The 21272-nt window shown below is 39.1% G+C and overlaps 1 protein-coding gene across 6 annotated transcripts in view; it reads left to right on the top strand.

The window, feature by feature from the left end:
• ACACA (acetyl-CoA carboxylase alpha) overlaps window positions 1–21272 on the top strand; it is a 2143878-nt gene that overhangs the window by 287233 nt on the left and 1835373 nt on the right. For all 6 annotated transcript variants that reach the window (XM_044054575.1, XM_044054578.1, XM_044054576.1 and 3 more), the window contains one exon: window positions 12501–12671. In XM_044054575.1, the coding sequence (XP_043910510.1) occupies window positions 12501–12671 (171 nt within the window). The remainder of the gene's footprint in view (window positions 1–12500; window positions 12672–21272) is intronic.

Here is a 21272-nt window from a genome sequence, read left to right as displayed (position 1 = left end):
TAGCTAGGTATATAACCCAATCTGTACTGCAATTTGCAAAAAACTTGATATCAAATACCGTGCTACAATTATTGCTGGAAAAAATGTTAGTTTTCAACACTCTGATACAATTGCTACAGCGGCCACAAGGCATGCAGCCAGTTAACTTCTCCCCGGAGATGGTAGTCTTTATGGTATCATGATAAGTAGATGGATATTGATGTTCGAAGTGACTGAAATGAGACCCCAAATTTTTCCCTTTCCTAAAAGAAAACTGGCATGTTTCACCTAAATGTTGTGACAAAAACTTGTCCGCCAGTAATATGTTTCAATGTCTTCTAATTACCTTTATTAACTTTTATTCCTACCATATGTGGTGGTAAAACATAACTTGTTGGTTGTAGATTGTGGTTTCTGTTTATATTTAAGAAGGTCCTTTCTGTCAATATTGGCAGCATAGTTGCTTGCTGTATAGACATGGCCCATGCTCTGTCCCCTTTCTTGAAATCTATGAACTAAATCTCTGCAAAAATATTCAAAAGAATTATCATCTGAACAGATGCATCTCATCCTGATGAATTGTGACTTGGAAATGTTTTTTGCAATGTGGGCTGGATGAAAGCTGGATGTGTGGAGTAGAGTGTTATATTCAGGGTATTTACAAAATACTTCTGTTTGTAAAGTGTTATCATCATTCCTGGATATAAATACATCCAAATAAGTAATTCTTTCTAGATGGTAATTGATTGTAAACTGTAAACCCCACTTATTTTATTTGAGATACCCTATAAATTCCATAAGGTATTCCACATCAGACCTCCACACCATCCAGCAATCATCCAGATACCTACGCCATATATTAGTTTGCCCCAAGTAGATATTATGTGTAGTATCATAATTGATGTGTTCTTCTATGTTAGCCATGTACAAATCTGCATATATAGGGGCAAAAGATGCACCCATTGCAGTGCCACACACTTGTAAATAGCATTGGTTACCATAAAAGAAAACATTCTTCGTGAGAGCATGTTCTGTCAAAATGATAAGGAAAGTATTAAAGCTGGGTTTGTATAAATTAGATTTTGTGTCCAATATTCAATAGCATCCAGCCCGGACCCAGTAAAATATTGTCTCAATGAAGTAGTATATATGTGATTGTTTTGGACGTGGCACTGCTATTAGGTCTCCAGGTTCCCTTTAGGATAGACCAAAACAATTGCAGACAAATACCCAAGTGGTGGACCTTAAATACATTGTTGATTCAGATCTAGCAGATGCCATTATTGTCCAGATCAGCGACCAGATTGTTTGTAGCAAAGTGCAAATTAGGTCTTTCGGACGTGGCACTGCATCTATCATTTATGGTTGATTTTTAATATTAGGCTTGGTTTCTCTTTTTATATTATAATTATATATGTATGTGCAGGTGGGTGATTCTTTTTTTCTTGATTGATTTATATGTATATATATATATATATATATATATATATATATATATATATATGTAATTTATCATCTCTGTTGAAGTTGCTATTTATGATCTTTAGCTGCACTTATTTCTTTTCATAATTCGAGTATTTGCTTTTTATTACTAGTTTTTATATTCTATATTAACCTTTTGTACAATGGATCTAACCAGTATTTTGGCTGGTCTTTCTTCTGACAAGGAAGATTTGGGTGTATTTGGTATTGCAGATCTGAATACCGACAATAGTTCAAATACTATTGAGAATTCACAATTTCACTGTAATGGATTGTTTCCACAACTTAAAACCGTGAAAGCCTTAAGATCCAATGTTTGGCACCATAAATTATTTAAAGCGTACATGGTAAAAGGTACAACTCCCAGAGGGCTCAGGGTAAAAATCCAGCCATTAGTCAGTGATATGGATGATCAGTTAAATGAATGGTCTGGCATACAACAAAAATGTTCAATGGGATTTGTGGAAACGCTTGCCAGATATTATGAAAGGGTCATTGATCAACAAATAAATGCAGTTAGTCAGTTATGGGAGGATAGCAATCAGTATATTGGCCAACCTTTTTATTCTACGCAATTGACCAAGCTCTTTTTGGATTTACTGACTTTGGAAGCACAGTTTAGGGACAGAAAACTCAAGACGTTCCAAAGAGATCAAATGGATTATGATAAAGGGCACCCCTTTAATTATACCAGACATGTTAGATTTGAAGGGGGGAGCAATAAAAGTAATACAAACCCGAAATGTAAACGTCCCAAGTCTGTTCTTAGGAAATTTAATACTTATACAGATTCATCTGGGGGTGATTCATCATCTGGTACAGATCTAGATACACAACAGACCTCTGATTCTCCAACCCCCAAACGCAACAATTGTACTGTCCCTTTAGGACTTATAAGAGGCAGGCAGAAAACATCGTAAACATCAAAAACATGGAGGGTTTGATGGAACTACTGAAGACCAAGTAAATAGTTGTTCCAAAACAAATGTATTAAACATTTCTGATGTAATATTGTCGGATTCACAAACAGCATTGTTAAATAAAGGTCTTTCTTTTATACCTGTTTTTTTGTTCAAGAAGATGTATTTGCACAAGATGTTATAGCATTCTGCAGATTGCTCAATCTTAAAGTGCATTTCCATGATAGTACCAATGAGATTATTCAACTGGGGACTCATTCAAATACCACAGATCCACCTTTGTTCCACCGATGCACCATTGCGTAAGTCTTTTTCAAAATAGTGTACTCAAAGATCTGCATTTTAATTCAAATTTGACTCATGCAAGATGCAATAATCTGTCAAAGTCTGATATGTTGGCCTTACTAGAACTTGCCAATAATAAGTATTTGTTAATTGTTTCTGCAGACAAAGGTGGTGCTGTGGTTGTCTTGAATTGGTCACAATATGATGCTGAAGCTCAAAGACAACTAGATGATGGCAGATGTTATACTAAAATGCCTCTTGATCCATCTGTCATGTTTAAACAACAACTAGACAAATGTTTGGAATCAGCATTGCAAAATGGTATAATTACAGAACAAATTAAATACCATCTCACTGTCCCAGATCCAAACAGTCAATATATATATTTTTTACCGAAGATTCACAAAGATCTTCACAATCCTCCAGGTAGACCAATCGTGGCTGGAAATGGGTCCTTAACTGAACCAATATCACAATTCTTGACACAATAGCTCAAACCATTACTCAAATGGGTGAGATCCAGAATTCAAGACACTACAGAATTTCTGGATATTGTAAGTGATGTGCAAATTGAGGATCATTGGTTGTTGTGCACATTAGATGTTTGCTCATTGTATACAAACATACCACATTAGGCAGGGCTGGATGCTACTGAATATTGGCTGTAAAAATCTAATTTATACAACCCCGGCTTTAATACTTTCCTTATCATTTTGACTGAACATGCTCTAACGAAGAATGTTTTCTTTTATGGTAAACAATGCTATTTACAAAATCTACTTGGGGAAATTGATATATGGCGTAGGTATCTGGATGATTGCTGGATGGTGTGGAGGTCTGATGTGGAATACCTTATGGAATTTATAGGGTATCTCAATGAAAATGAGTGGGGTTTACAGTTTACCATCCATTACCATCTAGATAGAATCACTTATTTGGATGTACTTGTATCCAGGAATGATAACACTTTGCACACAGAAGTATTCCGTAAATACCTTGAATATACTCCACGCATCCAGCTTTCATCCAGCCCACATTGCAAAAAACATTCCCAAGTCACAATTCATCAGGATGAGACGCGTCTGTTCAGATGATAATTCTTTTGAATATTTTTGCAGAGATTTAGTTCATAGATTTCAAGAAAGGGGATATAGCATGGGCCATGTCTGTACAGCAAGCAACTATGCTGCCAATATTGACAGGAATGACCTTCTTAAATAAAAACAGAAACCACAATCTACAAACAACAAGTTACGTTTTACCACCACATATGGTAGGAATACCAACCAGTTAATAGAGGTGATTAGAAGACATTGGAACAGTGTTCCTCTAGCAGCAGAGACCAGAAAAGACTACCTTTCCAGATTTTAAGTATTTTTCTTGGCTTTTTCGACTTTTTGTGCCTTTCGACTACTGTTTCTGCTTATTTTATCAAAGTTTGCACTGTTTTTTCTGTGTTTATAAGTTACAACTGTTTACTGCACTTGCTAGTTTAAGTTTTGCCTAAAAGTTAAACTACAGGCTAATACACTCAAGTGTACTAGCTTTTGATAGCATTTAATCGAAAATCATAGCATTTATTGTGTTTTCTGCTTGTCTGTAAAAAAAAACTTGAAAAAACAAAAAAAATATCCTTGCTTTCCATACTTTCCTAAACTAGTGTTCCAGAGACCAGATTTTGCTGATCCCTGGGCTTTGTCTTGGTTCCTGTTTTCTCCATTTTCCTTGTTTGGTCAAGGGGTAGTTTCTTTACTCACTAGTGGGAGTAGGGAGTACTGAACTGCCTGTTTGTCCTCAGAGGAGTGGTTTAAGGCAGTAACTTGTAGTTTATTGGCCATTTTGGGTCATTTCCTGTCTTTTCCAGCCCCTGCTATAAAGCACGCTTTTGGGCTTTTCCAGCTATTGAGAACTCAGCACAGCTCCTCGTGGTGGCCAGCAGTGTTCCTCTAGCAGCAGAGACCAGAAAAGACTACCTTTCCAGATTTTAAGTATTTTTCTTGGCTTTTTCGACTTTTTGTGCCTTTCGACTACTGTTTCTGCTTATTTTATCAAAGTTTGCACTGTTTTTCTGTGTTTATAAGTTACAACTGTTTACTGCACTTGCTAGTTTAAGTTTTGCCTAAAAGTTAAACTACAGGCTAATACACTCAAGTGTACTAGCTTTTGATAGCATTTAATCGAAAATCATAGCATTTATTGTGTTTTCTGCTTGTCTGTAAAAAAACTTGAAAAACAAAAAAAATATCCTTGCTTTCCATACTTTCCTAAACTAGTGTTCCAGAGACCAGATTTTGCTGATCCCTGGGCTTTGTCTTGGTTCCTGTTTTCTCCATTTTCCTTGTTTGGTCAAGGGGTAGTTTCTTTACTCACTAGTGGGAGTAGGGAGTACTGAACTGCCTGTTTGTCCTCAGAGGAGTGGTTTAAGGCAGTAACTTGTAGTTTATTGGCCATTTTGGGTCATTTCCAGCCCCTGCTATAAAGACGCTTTAGCGCAAGATTTAGCGGAGTTGCCACTGTTGCACACTAGGGCAGCTCTGGTTAAGCAGGTTTAAACTATTCGGCTACCTAAAGTCCACTCTTCAAATTTTCCCTTGAAACTACCTTCCTCGACCTATACTACTCATCTAATCAGCGTATCCTATAACTAAAAAGATCATCTCTACTTGACTCTAAGTAGACTATTCTCTATCTGTTAAACCTAGCACTTGCTCCTACAGTACTTATTACCTTGATACGGCACTCTTATAGATAGCACCCCAAAAAGGCAACCCCCATTTCTCGGTCACCCACATCCCGGAATCTTTTTAAAGTTTTTGTCTATCCTTCTAGCATGTCGAGGGATCAGTTGCTAGTGTCATCTCCTGCTCAGCTGGTGAACCTGGGAATATTGAGGCAATGTTACAATTGCCTCATGTACACAGACAACCCTCTCCTCCTCCCACAAAACACAAATACATGCGAGAGATGCAACTATACGGCCAAACTGGAGGCTGAGCTCTCTCAACATAGGACTGGCAAGACCAGTCAGGAGGGAAAGGTTACCACACACACTATAGACCCAGTCTCACATAGTACCATTACAACCTCAAATCATACACATAAACACACAAAGACATACTGGAGGCTCTGATCAAAAATCTACCAAAACAGCAGAGGCCACCAAAGCAGACACCCAAAAACCACCACCTCAGAACACAACACCTGCAACACATAGACCTCACAGTCAGAGTGTCAAACAGTCACAGCCCTTAAGGCCAAACACAATGCCAGACACACTAGTCATTGGTGACTCCATAGTCAGACACACTGATGTCCCGCTCACCAGACTGAGTAAGGAGAAGGTCACAGTAAGCTGTCTGTCGGGCGCTAGAATCCGCCACATAACGCAAGCACTCAGGTCTCTCAACAGCAGGTACAAATATGACTCAGTCATTGTCCACGCTGGTGTAAACGACCTGAGACGTACCTCCTTGGACTACATGAAAAGAGACATTGAGGAGCTCTCTGATTATGTAGCCCAGGCAGGTATGACCCTGACCTTGAGCAGTATCCTACCTTCACCAAGAATGATGCCACAATACAGAGATAAGATGATCAGCTTTAACAATTGGCTTAAACACTGGTGTCATTCAAAGGGGATCCAGTATCTGTCTGCCTGGGATGACATGCTGGACAAGCCACGCTGCTTTGCAAGGGACGGCTTGCACCTGTCACCCCTGGGATTCCGGATATTGGCAAAGGCTCTTGCCACCCCACATAGTGCCTTTTTTAGGCAAGGCTCAAATTCTAAACCTACCACCCTAGAACACAAAAAAGGAAAAAAACTAAGGGTAATGCTGCTCAATGCCAGAAGTCTAAATCTCAAAATGCACGACTCGAGGCCCTTCTCAGTATGGAGAACATCGATGTCTGTGCTGTGACAGAAACCTGGTTCAAGGCTCCTGAGAGCACCCCAGCGCTATCAGGTTTTACCTCATATCATGCGTTCCGCCCCAAAATCAGGAAAATACCAAGAAAGGAGGGGTATCCATATTCATCAAGGACACCCACACCTCAAGACTGGTGGCAACGCATGATGCATCGGAGACCATCCAGGTGCAATTAACCGTAGGCAAGACTGCTCTGCAAATAGTAGCATGTTACAGGCCACCCTCACAAACTCAGGAACCTCACATGGCCTTCCTGAAAACACTAGAGGGATAAATGTATCACCAAACACCGTCATACTAGGTGACTTCAATTACCCAAATATAGACTGGGAACACTACTCAAGCCCAAACACCCTAGCCCAAAAGTTCCTGGAATTCATAAACTCAAATGCCATGGAACAACTAGTCACCATTCCCACAAGAGGAGATAACATACTTGATCTCATCATCACGAACATGGGAGCACAATGTTCAACACCGAAGTATACCCCTCAGTGGTGAGACGAGATCACAAGCTAAACTCGCGGGAGGTGCTCATCGCCCCCCCGCCTGAAATAAAAGGACCACAGTAAAGAACTTCCCAAAGCCGACTTCACACTTCTAAAGACTAGTGTGGTCTCCTTTAAGGCCCCGAGCGGCGGAAAACAGTACTCAAGCCGCTGAATCACTTACAAATGCCTTCTACCAGCACCTGCAGGACTGCATGGATAAGGCAATCCCAAGCAAAACAAAGACTCTTTGTACCAAAGGCAAGCGTCCAGTCTGGTGGACCCCAGCCATAAACAAACTCTACAACAAAAGGAGGAAGCTACTACAAGATAGAGCAAAATCCTTAAAAGGTAAGACACCCTTGATCACTATAAGTAAAAACTAAGAGCTCTCATAAAATCATCCAAAGCAAATTTCGAGAGAAAAATAGCTAAAGACTCAAAAGACAATCATAAGGCCTTCTTTAGCTATGTTAGAAACCTAGGAGGAAACTCCCAGATATGCTCAGAACTAGTTCAAAATGATGTGAAGATTACTGATCCTACAGACATTGCCAACATACTGGCTGACAGGTTCAGTGCAAACTTCTCACCCTCCCCCAAAAGGAGAGATATCTATACCAAATGATTGCAGCCCCCAAACATATCCAGCGCCCAAGTGAGAACTGCTCTCTCCAAAGCAAAAACACAGCATCCATGGGACCTGATGGTGTCCCCGGCTGTGTGCTCCACGAACTCAATGAGGAATTAAACCCACAGCTAGGACAGCTGTTTAATCAAAGTCTTACCTCTGGATACGCACCCAGGAGTGGCGCACTGCAACTGTGGTCCCACTTCACAAAGGCGGTGCCTCCACCGACCCTGGTAATTACCGCCCATTAGCTTGACAAGCCTTATCTGCAAAGCCATGGAGAGGATCATAATGGACCTCATAAATAAAGACATTGGGAATTTGCAGACTTTGGATCCAACCCAGTTTGGCTTTGTCAAAGGCAGATCATGCCTTTTAAACTTGGTTGACTTTTTGAAACAGTCACCAAAGCCATTGATGAGGGAAAGGCAGTCCATACAGCCTACCTCGATCTGGCTAAGGCCTTCGATACAATACCCCACTCGGGTATCATTGAAAAACTCATCAGCTTAAATGTTAACCCATACATCACAAGATGGGTTGCAAACTGGCTGAGTGACAGAACCCACAGGGTCAGAGTGGCTGGCGCCATGTCAGACTCAAAGCCTGTCACAAGTGGTGTCCCACAGGGCTCAGTCCTGGGCCCACTCTTGTTTGGCATCTACTTTTCTGAAGTACAAGCAAACACAGGAGGGTTATGGCTGACAAAGTTTGCAGATGACTGCAAACTGGGCCATAGTAGAAAACACATCTGACACAGATATCCTTCAGAAGGGTCTCACAGAAACGGATAACTGGTGCCAGAGCCACGGCCTAAAGTTAAATGCCAAAAAATGCATAGTCATACCCTTCGGGAAAAACAAGGTTACCCCTAGCTACCAAATAGGAGGCAATCCACTGAGCACAGAAGAAGTTATCAGGGACCTGGGGACCCAGGTTGATAGTAGTCTGTCATTCGACACCCATGTAGCTAAAGTAGTTAGGAAGACCTTCTACATTGCCCACCTTATCATGAAGGGATTCTCATCTAGATCAAGGGAGGTTATATTCTCCCTTTACTCATAACTCATCAGACCAATGATTGAGTAAAATTCCCCATTTGGAATGTATCTGACCCGACACTTGCAGCAGCTGGAGAGGCCACAAAAGTTCCTCACCAAAAGGATAAAGGGTCTCAAAAATCTATCCTATGCTGCCCGACTGAAAGAACTCCAGCTCTATTCAGTCGCTTACCGCTTGCTCAGAGGTGACCTTTGCCTAACATACAAGGCCATGTCAAACCCAGATTTGATGAATATGCTTCACCTCAAAAAATCTAGATCCATCAGAGCCACAAGGGCGGGAGACTTAAACCTCGACACGGCTATTAATAGGACGTGCTGGAGGGATAGATTCATCACCCAAAGACTCCCTATGCTGTGGAACAGAATCCCGGTACATGTGAGGCAGAGCACCTCGCTGGCCTTGTTCAAGAGAAATCTTGACCAATGGATGGGAGATCGCAGATATACCCCAGGGATTACCTCAGTGTCACTGCTCGACAGAGGCACAGCAAAATAATGGGTATAGTTCCCCATACTAAAGGGGTGGCGTAAGCCACAAAACGATGGGCTAGGCTTGTAAATGCCCTCGGGCAGATAGCCTAGTATGAACCTATGAACCTATGAACCTATTACTGGCGGACAAATTTTTGTCACAACATTTAGGTGAAACATGCCAGTTTTCTTTTAGGAAAAGAAAAAATTTGGGGTCTCATTTTAGTCACTTCAAACATTAATATCCATCTACTTGTCATGATACCATAAAGACTACCATCTCCAGGGAGAAGTTAACTGGCTGCATGCCTTGTGGCCATGGCAGCAATTGTATCCGAGTATAGAAAACTAAACATTTTTCTAGCAATAATTGTAGCATGGTATTTGATATCAAGTTTTTTGCAAATTGCAGTACAGATTGGATTATATACCTAGCTACCTGCAGTTTCCATGCATTTTATATTGGACAAGTATCTAGACCCCTCAGGTTATGTATCTCTGAACATCTTTGTGATGTCAGACACAAAATGATGAGCAATGCTTTGTCTAAACATGCCCTACAACACACTACAGCAACTTTTCATTTAACAATTATAGATAGGATAACAGGTGATAGAAATCACAAAACTGGTTGGCACACAAAACTGAATGCTATGGAACAGAGGTGGATTGTTAAATTAGGAGGGCTGTTCAGCCCAGGTTTGAATGAATATTTATGAGCTCACCAATAATATTTAAATTTTAATTAAGGATAATGTATACATATATATTTATATATATATATATATATATATATATATATATATATACATATTTATATATATATATATATATATATATATATATATATACATGATCACAAGATGTTTTGTATTTGTTACACTGATGAAGGCTAGGTTAACCCTTTAGCTGAAACCGGTCTGTTATCTCTTGTGTTTTATGTCTTATTAAAGCATTTACACAGCACAGAGTTGCTGGCTATACTTTTTTGTTCATTCATGTAGTTTATAGCCGTGCAATCACTTCCGTGCAGGGGATGTCTATTTTGGATATGCACAAGTGAACCCCATATGGCCTGAGTTCACCAGTAAAAGTGAAAGTTAAACGTTATGGGCATTCAGAAACCATGTAACTTAAGGAGTCATTTACATTTATCTGACGACCTTCCCACTACAAGAGGTTTGATGTATTACACAGTGAAGACTGTAGTTTTGCTGTGTCTATCTTGAAGTTTTTAGTAAATTTTTTTTTTTTTTTACAGCTTGGCAAGGTTATTTTTCACAGTTGTTAAGTTGCTTCTGTGGCTGTACTGATTGGTTGAAATGTTGAAAAGCATAGAGAAGTACTTGCAGAGTATGCAGGAAGAGCCTTACATATACAGTATACATGGTATATGTAATATGTGTACTGTGTACTTTATACCTGGGATACATGAGATGAAACGACAAAATTTCATGCAGAGCATGTGTCTCTTGCATATATTCTCATCTGGGCTACCTCTTCAAACTGGAGCACGTGCCTTATTTCTATATTGCTTCGCTTAGCTTCTCCTAACACATGCACTTATAGGACCAGTCCCATACTAAATTTGATTCATTGTCAACACAGCTTCCACATTCAATTATTTTTCCAAACCGAATAATTTTTTTGTTTGATTCATTCTTCATAATGGCATGAAATATATGTGCTTACCTCAGCATTGTGTTTATAACTGTCTGTGTACAACACTTATTAAAACTTGTTAGCATTATCCATTAAGTGTGGGTACCCACACACACACATAGATAGCTTAAAGTGAATGGCATTATGTTGTGCAGTATGAGGTATTGTATCTAAACATATAGACTGCTTAAAGTAGCCTTTTCTGTGTGCAGCGCCACATACCCCTTTCTGTGTGTAGTGTCACATAGAGCTGTCTTACACTACAGTCTAGTTTTTATATGTTGCTGTCATCAGTGGCATTTTACAAGCAATTCAGATGCATCATACAATGTAACTGTTGAGAATCTTTCCTGATATCACAGCACAAATCTTCATGCTGTCTGTGGTCAGGTTTCGCTTAAAGGGTACAAGAATGTGAAAGTGGCATTATTTTTTATTGTGTCCAGTTTTAGGAGCACACTTGCAGATTTATGATCACTGACTTAGGACTACATGTGCCATATATATAAACAGATCATTTATCTTCATCAGCTGCTTTTAACTTTGTAAACATTGCTTTTCTTTTAATTCCATTTTTTTAAGAAACAGGATGTAAATTAAATCTTGGAATAATGGTGTGTTGTGATGACATAGACCTTAGCAATGTATTTTGCTTTACTCATTCAAGGGTACCACTGTTTCATATAACCTATGGGCTTAATTTGTTTTTGTTAATTTCTGTTACTATTTTGTATCCAGTTATGCAGCAGCTGTTTTGGGTTTCATATGCTATTATGGGAGTAGGCAGCTCCATGACACATGGGAGATAAGGCCCTGACTGTAACCCAGATGACCTGAGTTTGAGTCCTGGCTCAAGCACTGGAAAAAGCCAGGTGGGGAGGATGGGAGTGAGTAGGCATTGCCAGGTTGCCATTCTGGGAGGATGGGCTTGTGGAGACAAGTATCTGTTGTGACTACCCCCAGCAGGGGGAGACTTGCTGTGGCAGATCACATTAGACTGGGAGCTTAGGCATGTCTCATCAAGCTTGTGACGGTAGTCCTCGGAACATGTAGGTAGCAGTGTGCATACACATGGGAGGCATTGTGAAGCCTCGTAGTGACATGGGTGGCTATGTCACCACCAAGTGGTAGGGTTGGATCTTATAGACACCCTCATTCCCAGGGCTGTCTGAGTGATAGCTGTGCCACAGATTTTCTGACCCATAGGATCGTGAAGGAATAAGCAGTGATGGCAACTCTGAGAAGTAGGCAGGGGGACCATAAAAACTACTGTTACTATTGGTAGTGGGTTAAATTTTGTTTCAATTAAAACATTTGTCCGAAAACATTCTGTACATTCAAAACAAAAATGCAGATAATTTTACCTTGTATTATAATGTTGCCATTTATGTTGCATCACATGCTAACATGCTAACTTAGAACATCAGACCATCTCTGAAATCCACCATTCCGTTTGGTGCTCATCCTTTCTGTAGTGCGTAATAGTAATGTCAATAGTATGAAAACTACCATCTTTTTTCCCTTTGAATGAATTTTGAAGTAAAGAAGAATGATATACTAAACTTTAAATGTTTTAATTATGTTTTTAGTGTGCTGTAAAAGTAGCAAAGATGGTTGGCTACGTGAGTGCTGGAACAGTTGAGTACCTTTACAGCCAGGAGGACAGCTTTTATTTCTTGGAACTGAATCCTCGTCTTCAGGTGGAGCACCCCTGTACAGAGATGGTAGCTGATGTGAACCTACCCGCAGCCCAATTACAGGTGAGCCAATGAGAGAGGAAGGCAGTAATGATAGGAACGTCAGGTGGGCTGGATATGAGTAAGAATATTATAGTGGGAAACTCTTAAATATTTAAAAAATGTGAAGATTCATACCGATTTTAGCTAATGAATTATTGATTAAAAAGTTACTGCAAAGTCAGTCTGACATGCTGATGCAGTGTAGTGCATTCTATTCTGGATTATACAGTTAGTTTCCCATCATCATATTATGGAATTAATACGCGTAGCCTCATCATTGCTACATAACAGAAAATGTTCTTGTTTATTCCCTTTTTTTTTGTCACGGTAAGTGAATTGACTTGAAAAGGACCTTACAATGTCCTAAGGTTTAGAAATGAAAAAAAGCATGGGCAGTTCATATAAGCAGAATTATATAAGATCAGAATCATTCACAGGTTATAGGAAATGAATACGCAAGGTATAGATATGTGAACAGAGGACTTTTTAGTTGCTGCTAAAATAAAGATAAACTGTGACTGTGTGAGAAATCTTAAGTCTTCCTTTAAGACTTGGATGTATTTGTCCATTTATTCTGCACCTGACAGCAAGTTTGTATCTTTTTAAAAGGGCTTCATAACCGAAAGGTTTATCCTCTGTTTCCAGACATTCATAAGCAGGATCAGAAAAGAGCACCTTTCCAGTCAAAAATCAACATTTGGAAAAAAATACTGAAAATGAGTGCTGTGCCCCAGTGTACCCACCACACCCCAGCTGCTTAAATATACTAACTCCAAGATCACTATGTCTTGGGATAGGGGAAACTCCTCCAGATATTTCAGTCCCCGTCTTTAAATACAAAGTGAAGGACTTGCACAGTAATCATGGCATATTAAAGTGTATTGTAGTGTCTATCTGTAATGTCTCATTTAAGCTAGATGCCATTTTGTAAGATATAGAGGATTATGATCGGGTTTGTGATTATAATGTATGTATTATGTGCTGAAGACATGGATGCCAAGAAGTTCATCTCAAGAGTGAATCTCGAGAGGTGACTCTTGGCATTCATGTGGAGAAGACATAATAATGCTTTATGGTCAGAGAGCCTATCATAGTTCTTTGTAGTGCATGGAAATTTATCTGCTTCGTGTACTACTATGAAGCAGTGGGGAAGTGGTTGACATCCTTACATATTCACTGTCTAAGGGAAGCAGTTTGATTTTAAAATACTGGCTGTAATGTAGCAGACAGTAGGCAGAAACAGGAACTAAAATGAAGCCATTTCATGTACTGCTGCTGTTTACTGGTTGTTACTGCCAGCTTTTAGTGCCAGGCATAATGTTAAAAGTGTGCACCCTTCTAAGTGTTGTCAAAGTCTGGTCTCATGCTAGAGTAGCAGTGAACTAGTATGCTATTTAACTGTTACTGGAGTGTTATCATGGCACTACATACTAATTAAATTCATTAATAAAGGGAATAAAAGGGATGCTTTGGAACAAGATCCCAATCTACGTTAGGCAGAGCTCCTCGCTAACACTCTTCAAAAGAAACCTTGACGAGTGAATGGGAAACCGAAGGTTTACCTCTGGGATCACTTCAGTGGCTCTGCTGGACAGAGGCACAGGGAACTAATCTAAGGGAGCGGCGAAAGCCAACACATTCTGGCTAGGCTTATAAATGCCTTCGGGCAGATAGCCTAGTACCTACCTATGAAGCTATGATTGTGTACATTTTTGTGAAAAAAATCCATCTGTAAGCATTCTCAGCCCACACACGACTGACAATGAGAGGGTTTGTAGGAACAAAACCACCTCTTGTTCCCTCTGATTCTTTTTCCACTGGTACTTCTAAGAGAAACCAGGGAAACTTCAACAAAAAGACTGTGCTAACTCGCAGTCGGACCTTTTTGGGGTCGACATCCTCTGGGGACGAAGCTTAACTGAACGTTTAGATTTTTTTAACATTATCAATTTATCTGATTATGTTTTTTCAGATGTACAGTTGAAGGTGTTAAAACTTGGATTAAATTTTGTTCCCACCCATAGGGCCAGTTACAGCAGAACTGTCATTGACATTATGAAATTTACCAGGAAATTGAATTTATTTTATTTAATGCATGATTTACCAGACAATAGTAAATCTTTAATTAGACCTTCCACCTTTAACCCCAGGTTACACCATACTATAAAAGTTTTTGAGGAATTATGTATTGAAGATGTCAGTCAGTTATTGGTTAAAAACCATTGTTATATTCGTTATAACATGACAAAAGAAGAAAAAACTGCTTTGTTTGAATTGCAGGGTTTAACTGATAGACTGAGATTTATGAAAAGTGACAAGGGTGCGAACATTGTTGTTATGGGCCAGGAAAGATATAAAGCCTGCATGTTACAAATGTTAGAAAATGCTGATGAATATGAACAAGTAACTTTGCACATGATACACCGGCAATTCCGGATGATACACTCCCATTTATATGATGTCTTTATATCAGGCGACATTACTGCTGAGGTGTATGATTTTTGCACTGTTACCGAACCCAAAATTGGTGTGATTTTCGGTATTCCAAAAACACACAAGGATCTCAGCAATCCGCCTTTCAGGCCCATTGTTTCTTCCCCTCATTCCATCACTGAAGGGGTGGCCTTGGTAGTTGACTCTGTATTAGGGTCCTTACTTTTTAACCAGCAATCATTTATTAGGGACTCATGGCATTTTTTGAGCAAACTACGAGGTTTTGTTGAAACTTTTTCTTTTGACCCAAATAGGCACATCATTTTCACTATGGATGTTGTGTCGTTATACACATGTATCCCACATGATGATGGGGTTGAAGCAGTACGATATTATTTATGTAAAAAACAATGTTTTTCTGTTAACACCATCAACACTATTTGTATGTTTCTTGATCTCATTTTACACAATAATTTCTTTTTATTTGGCCATAGGTATTATAAACAAAAAAGAGGGGTAGCTATGGGTTCTCCAGCTGCCCCAGCCTACGCCAATATAGTTATGGCATGGTGGGAGCTAGAATTCATGCCTCTACTAAAACAAAAATTTAAGGTGGAATTCTTTTGTAGGTTCGTCGATGATCTGGTTTTCATCATTGAAGGGGGATTGGATAGTGTGGACAGGTTTATTTCTGAAGTGAATTCTTTTCCTGGTTTTTTAAGGTTTACCAAAGGAGATGCAGGTTTAGCTGTTAATTTCTTGGATATCCATTTTTGGTGGGATTTATTTGACTGTAAGTTTCATAGTAAAATTCATCGAAAAGAAACTTTCACCAACGGTTATTTACATTTTTCTAGTGGGCACCCAAGACACACGGTTAAAAACATACCTAGAGGGCAATTCATTAGGGCGTGTCGCATGACCACCAAAGATTGTGATTTAATTGAAGAATTTCAGCTTATTACTGAGTTGTTTTCCCAAAGGGGTTATGACACTATTATGTTAGAGAACACTGGTAAGGAGGTTTTTAACAAGCGTTGTTCCAATTATCCTGCCATTTTGGCAACTCCATATATTGATCACATTAGTCTTTTTTGCAAAAAATCTACTACTTCAATTGATCCTTGTTTAGTTTGTTCCTTTGAAATGAGTAGTGACAGTTTTCATCTTATGTCTATTTTGGAAAATAATTGGAAAGTTATTTGTGGTAATTTTGATATTTACAAAATTTTAGGTAATAAACCTAAATTTGTTTTTCGTAATGAATTCAATGTTAAAAAAATTTTAGAGAACAACAGACACACCACCACCATTCCTGTGTCCAACAGGAAGGGCATGCATTGTTGTCACCAGTGCACCATTTGTAGATTTATTTCTGTTGGGCCCTACATTGCTGTTTCCACCACTGACAAGACTTTTGAGGTCCCGGGCTTGGTTAATTGTAATACCACCAACGTTGTCTACATTTCTTTATGTTCTGGGTGCCCTGCGTTTTATATAGGAATGACAACTAGGAAGCTTAGTACATGTATCAAGGAGCACCTATATGCTATAAGATCAAAAGATTGTACTAATGCATTGTATAAACATTCCATCCTTTGTCCTTCCTTTAAAAAGTTTTTATTTTCAGTGTTGGAAGTTTGTTCTGTTGATCCTAGAGGGGGTGATTTTAGATGTTATTTAGAACAGCGAGAAGCCATTTGGCAGATTAGATTAAAATCAGATAAAGTACCAGGCTTAAATGAATGTATTAACCTCAAATGTTTTTTAAATCACCGTAAACTACACATTAATAACAAACAGGAAGTAGTTTCACATTTTAATTGATTTACATGTATTGTTGTTTTATTTTTTTATTTTTTTCTTTTTAACAAGCTTTTTTTATTTAAATGATATGATGATTGATTAATTGGATAATTAACATTTGTATTTAATGATAGGTGTGTGTATGTTTTTTTGTATTCATTCTGAAGAAGTGGTAACGAAAGCGGGCAAATAAATTTGTGGTACGCTATTTGGATTCATCATTCATTATACGCATCTTTTACCTCCCTGTGGATTTATTTTTCAAGTATAGTCCAGCTGAGATAGCTAGTGACAGAAAAAGTTTTTCTGAAAGTTGACACACTGTGGTACAGTATGTTGATGGTGTATTGTGAAGAAGAGTTAAGAGTTTGATCGAGCAGGACTTGACAAAGGAAAGCTTTAAAGGAAAAATGACCTCCTCCTTCATTGAAAGGCAGCGGAGAGAAAGTGAAACACCTGCAATTTGGAAAAGTTTGTAGAGTAAAGGAGTACCAGAAGTATGTGCTAAAACAGTTTAGCAGTACTAACAGTCATATCTTCCATTTTAGGAAACAAAAACGTACATACAAAAACAATGTATATATAAACAGGATCACACAAAGATTGTTTTCTTCCAAATGTAATTGTGCTGTTTTGTATCCTAAATTAAATCCATGTTTTTTTCCAGCATTACTTCTCATTTGCATAATTTTCATGTTTGCTGTTTTAGCATGCAATTGTTTAGTGATGTATTGGGCAAAGTTGTGATCTTATGGCTTGTTTGTTAATGTTTGTTTAGCAACTGTCAATGGGAGGGTATGTCCAGAACTGTGCTCTGATGGCTAGTACAGCCCCTACTTGCTTTTGGCAACAGGAGCTTTTCAGTGGGATAGCGGGCAGAGTGGCTGATATAGCCCCTGTTTGCTGCAGTCAGCAGGGAGACTTTTGGTGATTTGTGGCTAGGGCTGTAATCTAATGGCAGATGTAGCCCCTGCTTTCTGCTGTCAGTAGAGAAGGTGTATGCTAAGTGGTGGCAGTGCTGTGCTCTGATGGCTAGCGTAACCTATGTTTGCTGCTGTTAACAGGGGAACTTCCATTGGGTATAGCGGGACAGAGCTATTTGTACCTGTCAGCCACAGAACTCACAGTGGGGGTTTATGAACAGAGCTGTGATGTTTTGGCTTGCGTAGCCCCTGCTTATTATCAGTAGTGGAGCTCTTCATCTAGGAGGTGAGGAGGGCTGTAAACTTATGGCTGGCATACTCTGCATTTAATGCTGCCATCAGGAGAACATTCACTGGGTATGGTGTGCAGCACTGTCAACTGTTGGCTGACAAGCTCCTGCTAGGTGCTGTCGACAGGGAAATAATTAGTGGGAATGTGGGCAGATCTAATATCTGATGACCATTGCAGCTCCTGCTTGTTAATGTTAGTAGGGGAAGTTTCAGTTGGATGGTGAGTGTAGCTACGGTATGATAGCTGGTATAGCCCTTACATATTGCAGTTAAGGGAAGAAATTTCACTGGTTAGGTGGGCAGAGATTTGATCTAATGGCTGGCTTTGCCTGTACCCACTATTGATAACTGAGTGACTTTCTGTGTATAGTGTGTGCATGTGTGTGCACGGGCGTGTGTGTATGTATGTATGTGTGGGAAAGTGAGCAGAGCTGTAAGAACTGGAAAAAGCTGTAGTGTTATAACTGATGTAGTCTGCAGTTGCTGCTGTTCATCGTGGTAAGTTGTAGTTTTGGTAGATCAGATGGTCAGTGTAGCCTCCTGCTGCTGATTCTTAGCTAGGACATTTTCATTTGGTGGTACAGGATGTAAATAGAGCTTTCATAAAAACAGACATTATAGCCCCCACTTGCTGCTATCAGCAGGGAATCTTGCAGTGGAAAGTAGACAGAGTTATAACCTGATGTTTTTCATAGCCTGTACCTGCTGCTGCTGCATCAATGGAATGTCCAGTAGCAGGAGGCAGTGCTCATGTTTTCATTCTGATACTTTGACAGTGTAGTCATCCATTGCTCGGCAAGGTGCAATGTACCTTGGGAAACTGAATTCCTTAGATGCCAGCATGCATTAGTTATCAAAGCTAGAATGTGCCGAAATTCTCTCCTTTAATTCGGATGACTTGGTCAAGAGATTGTAGCTAAATCATTGCAGAAATTCTGTGATTGGCATTCCATACTTATTGTGTATGTTGTTTAGCTGCATAGTAAATTCCAACTAGATAGAAACCATTTCATTGAAAGCCCATGTAGAAAAGTTCACCTGAAATAGCAAACAGCACTCAACTGAAATATAAATGCAGATAAAGTATGCAGAAATGTTCCATAAGAAAAAGGAACATTAATACGTAATGCGGTAGATATATAAACACAAAAGTTAAGAAAGTATTCAGAATATTCCAAATCTAAAGTCAGACATGCAGTTATGAGATACCACAAAATTTATAGATAGTTTTGTATCCACAAACTGTTTTTCAGTGTGGATGACAATTAGTTGTATACAAATACCAATTTTTCTTACAGAAAGTAATGGTATAGTGTACCTAGGTAATAGAAGCGGGTCTATATCAGGAATAGTGAAGAGGACTTTAATCGAACGCCTCTTCGTCGACACAGAGTGAACGCTCAAAACAGCGATTTCTTTCCCTGGGAAAGAAATCGTTTGGCCTTCCCCATGTGATTGCCCCTTTCCCCACTGTAGTGCGATCTCGGAATTGGGAGGTGTGGGGGGCAAAGACCCCCACATTATAATGTTTGAAAATTTGTGTGTTAGTGCTACCGATTTCTTTCCCAGGGAAAGAAATTGGTGTTCTGAGCATTTGCGCTTTAGTGCATTCGCTGTTTGTGTCGGTGAAGAGGCGTTCGATTAAACGCCTCTTCGCTATTCTGATATAGACCCATAGAAGCTTGTTGAACAATATACAAGTTATATACAGTTTCAACATCTCTATGAGTGAATGCAAATAGTTTTGAAGAAGCAGAAATCTAATGGAATGCATAATAGAGGGAGGGAGAAAAACGGGAGCAATATAGTTATGATAAGATCCATAAGAAAGAAAAGTAGAATAAATGGAGAGGAAGCTATCCATAGGGAGTAGGATTAGAAAAGATAGGGGAAAGAATAGAAGGATCTGCTTTGACTTGCTGAACTTTAATGAGCTTCATCTGGTCTGTTGAGGGTGAGCATACTATCATCCAGGTATCTGACATGATACATTAAAGTTACCTAAATCCTATTGCAAATATGTTTTATATGCACTATCATTTGCCTTGCACCCTTCAGTATGGTGGATGTACCCTCATACCCATGATTTCATCTGAGGTTGCACTAACTTGTAAACTAGGAAAAATGTATATAAAGTTTTTCTAAATCAGTATTGGTCAAATTTAATATATACAGAAATTGGGGTTCTGGGGGTAGATCCCCCTCCCACATTCTGCAGTTCAGGACTGTAGTCCCCCCACATACATACACAATGCTTTCAGTAGTATATCTGTTTATATGATTAACATCATTTAGATAATATAAAGGAACAATGTGGTTTATATACTGGGCTTTGTTCTCAGTTTTGATCAGATGAAGTAGAGACAGAACGAATAAGTATTTAAAGACAGTCATGTAAAGGTGACAAAAAGAGGACTACAGTGAAAAGACAACAGGAGGGGAGAATGTTAAAAAAAAAAACTGATCCCAGAGGGAATAATTAGCATCAATAATAATAAATGGAACAGTTAGTCACACAGGAAAAAAATAAAAGTGATAAGTAGAACAGATACAGATTGTAAGGAGGTATATTTGCAGGTGCAGACTAGTGCAGATAGACTAAAACACATAGGAAAATGCACAGTGTGATGTAGAGCATTACCAATAAGAAAATGTCAGTGCTGAAAAGGGAGAGTAAACTTAGTAGTGCCACAATTAGATATCTATTTCGGAGCATTATGGTGCAATCCTACATACAGTTTTAGTTTGTTTGTAACTAATGAGGCAAAAACACCTTTCAAATTAATTCCTTGTTGTTCTTCATTTATTTTTTTATTTATTATTTGCTAACCAGATATGTTAACTGGTCCAGAGTCCCTTTTCATATGTAACCTGAGTTGAGTTCAGGAAAAGCAGTTTGTGGCCCTCTCCAGCCTCAACAATTATACCAAGGTAAATAAGTTAATTATGGTGACTTTCCAGTGCTTACTGTCCCTGGTCATTTTGGTAGGGAGCTTGGATAATTACCGCAAAGGTGAGAATCAAACCCTGTGCCTTGCATCTGTGAGTTAAACACTGTAACCATTAAACCAACCCTATGTCCTTCCTCAGGCAGCTGTCTTCTTCAGGCTGAATCTGTAATTAGTTGTGAAAGCACGTAAAATTTAGAATTCCCTTTTTATATTATAAT

This window comes from Protopterus annectens, chromosome 13.part0 (genome assembly GCF_019279795.1).
Source record: "Protopterus annectens isolate FY-2018-M chromosome 13.part0, PAN1.0, whole genome shotgun sequence".
Taxonomy (NCBI): Eukaryota; Metazoa; Chordata; order Ceratodontiformes; family Protopteridae; genus Protopterus; species Protopterus annectens.
This window is presented reverse-complemented; position numbering and strand designations above follow the sequence as displayed.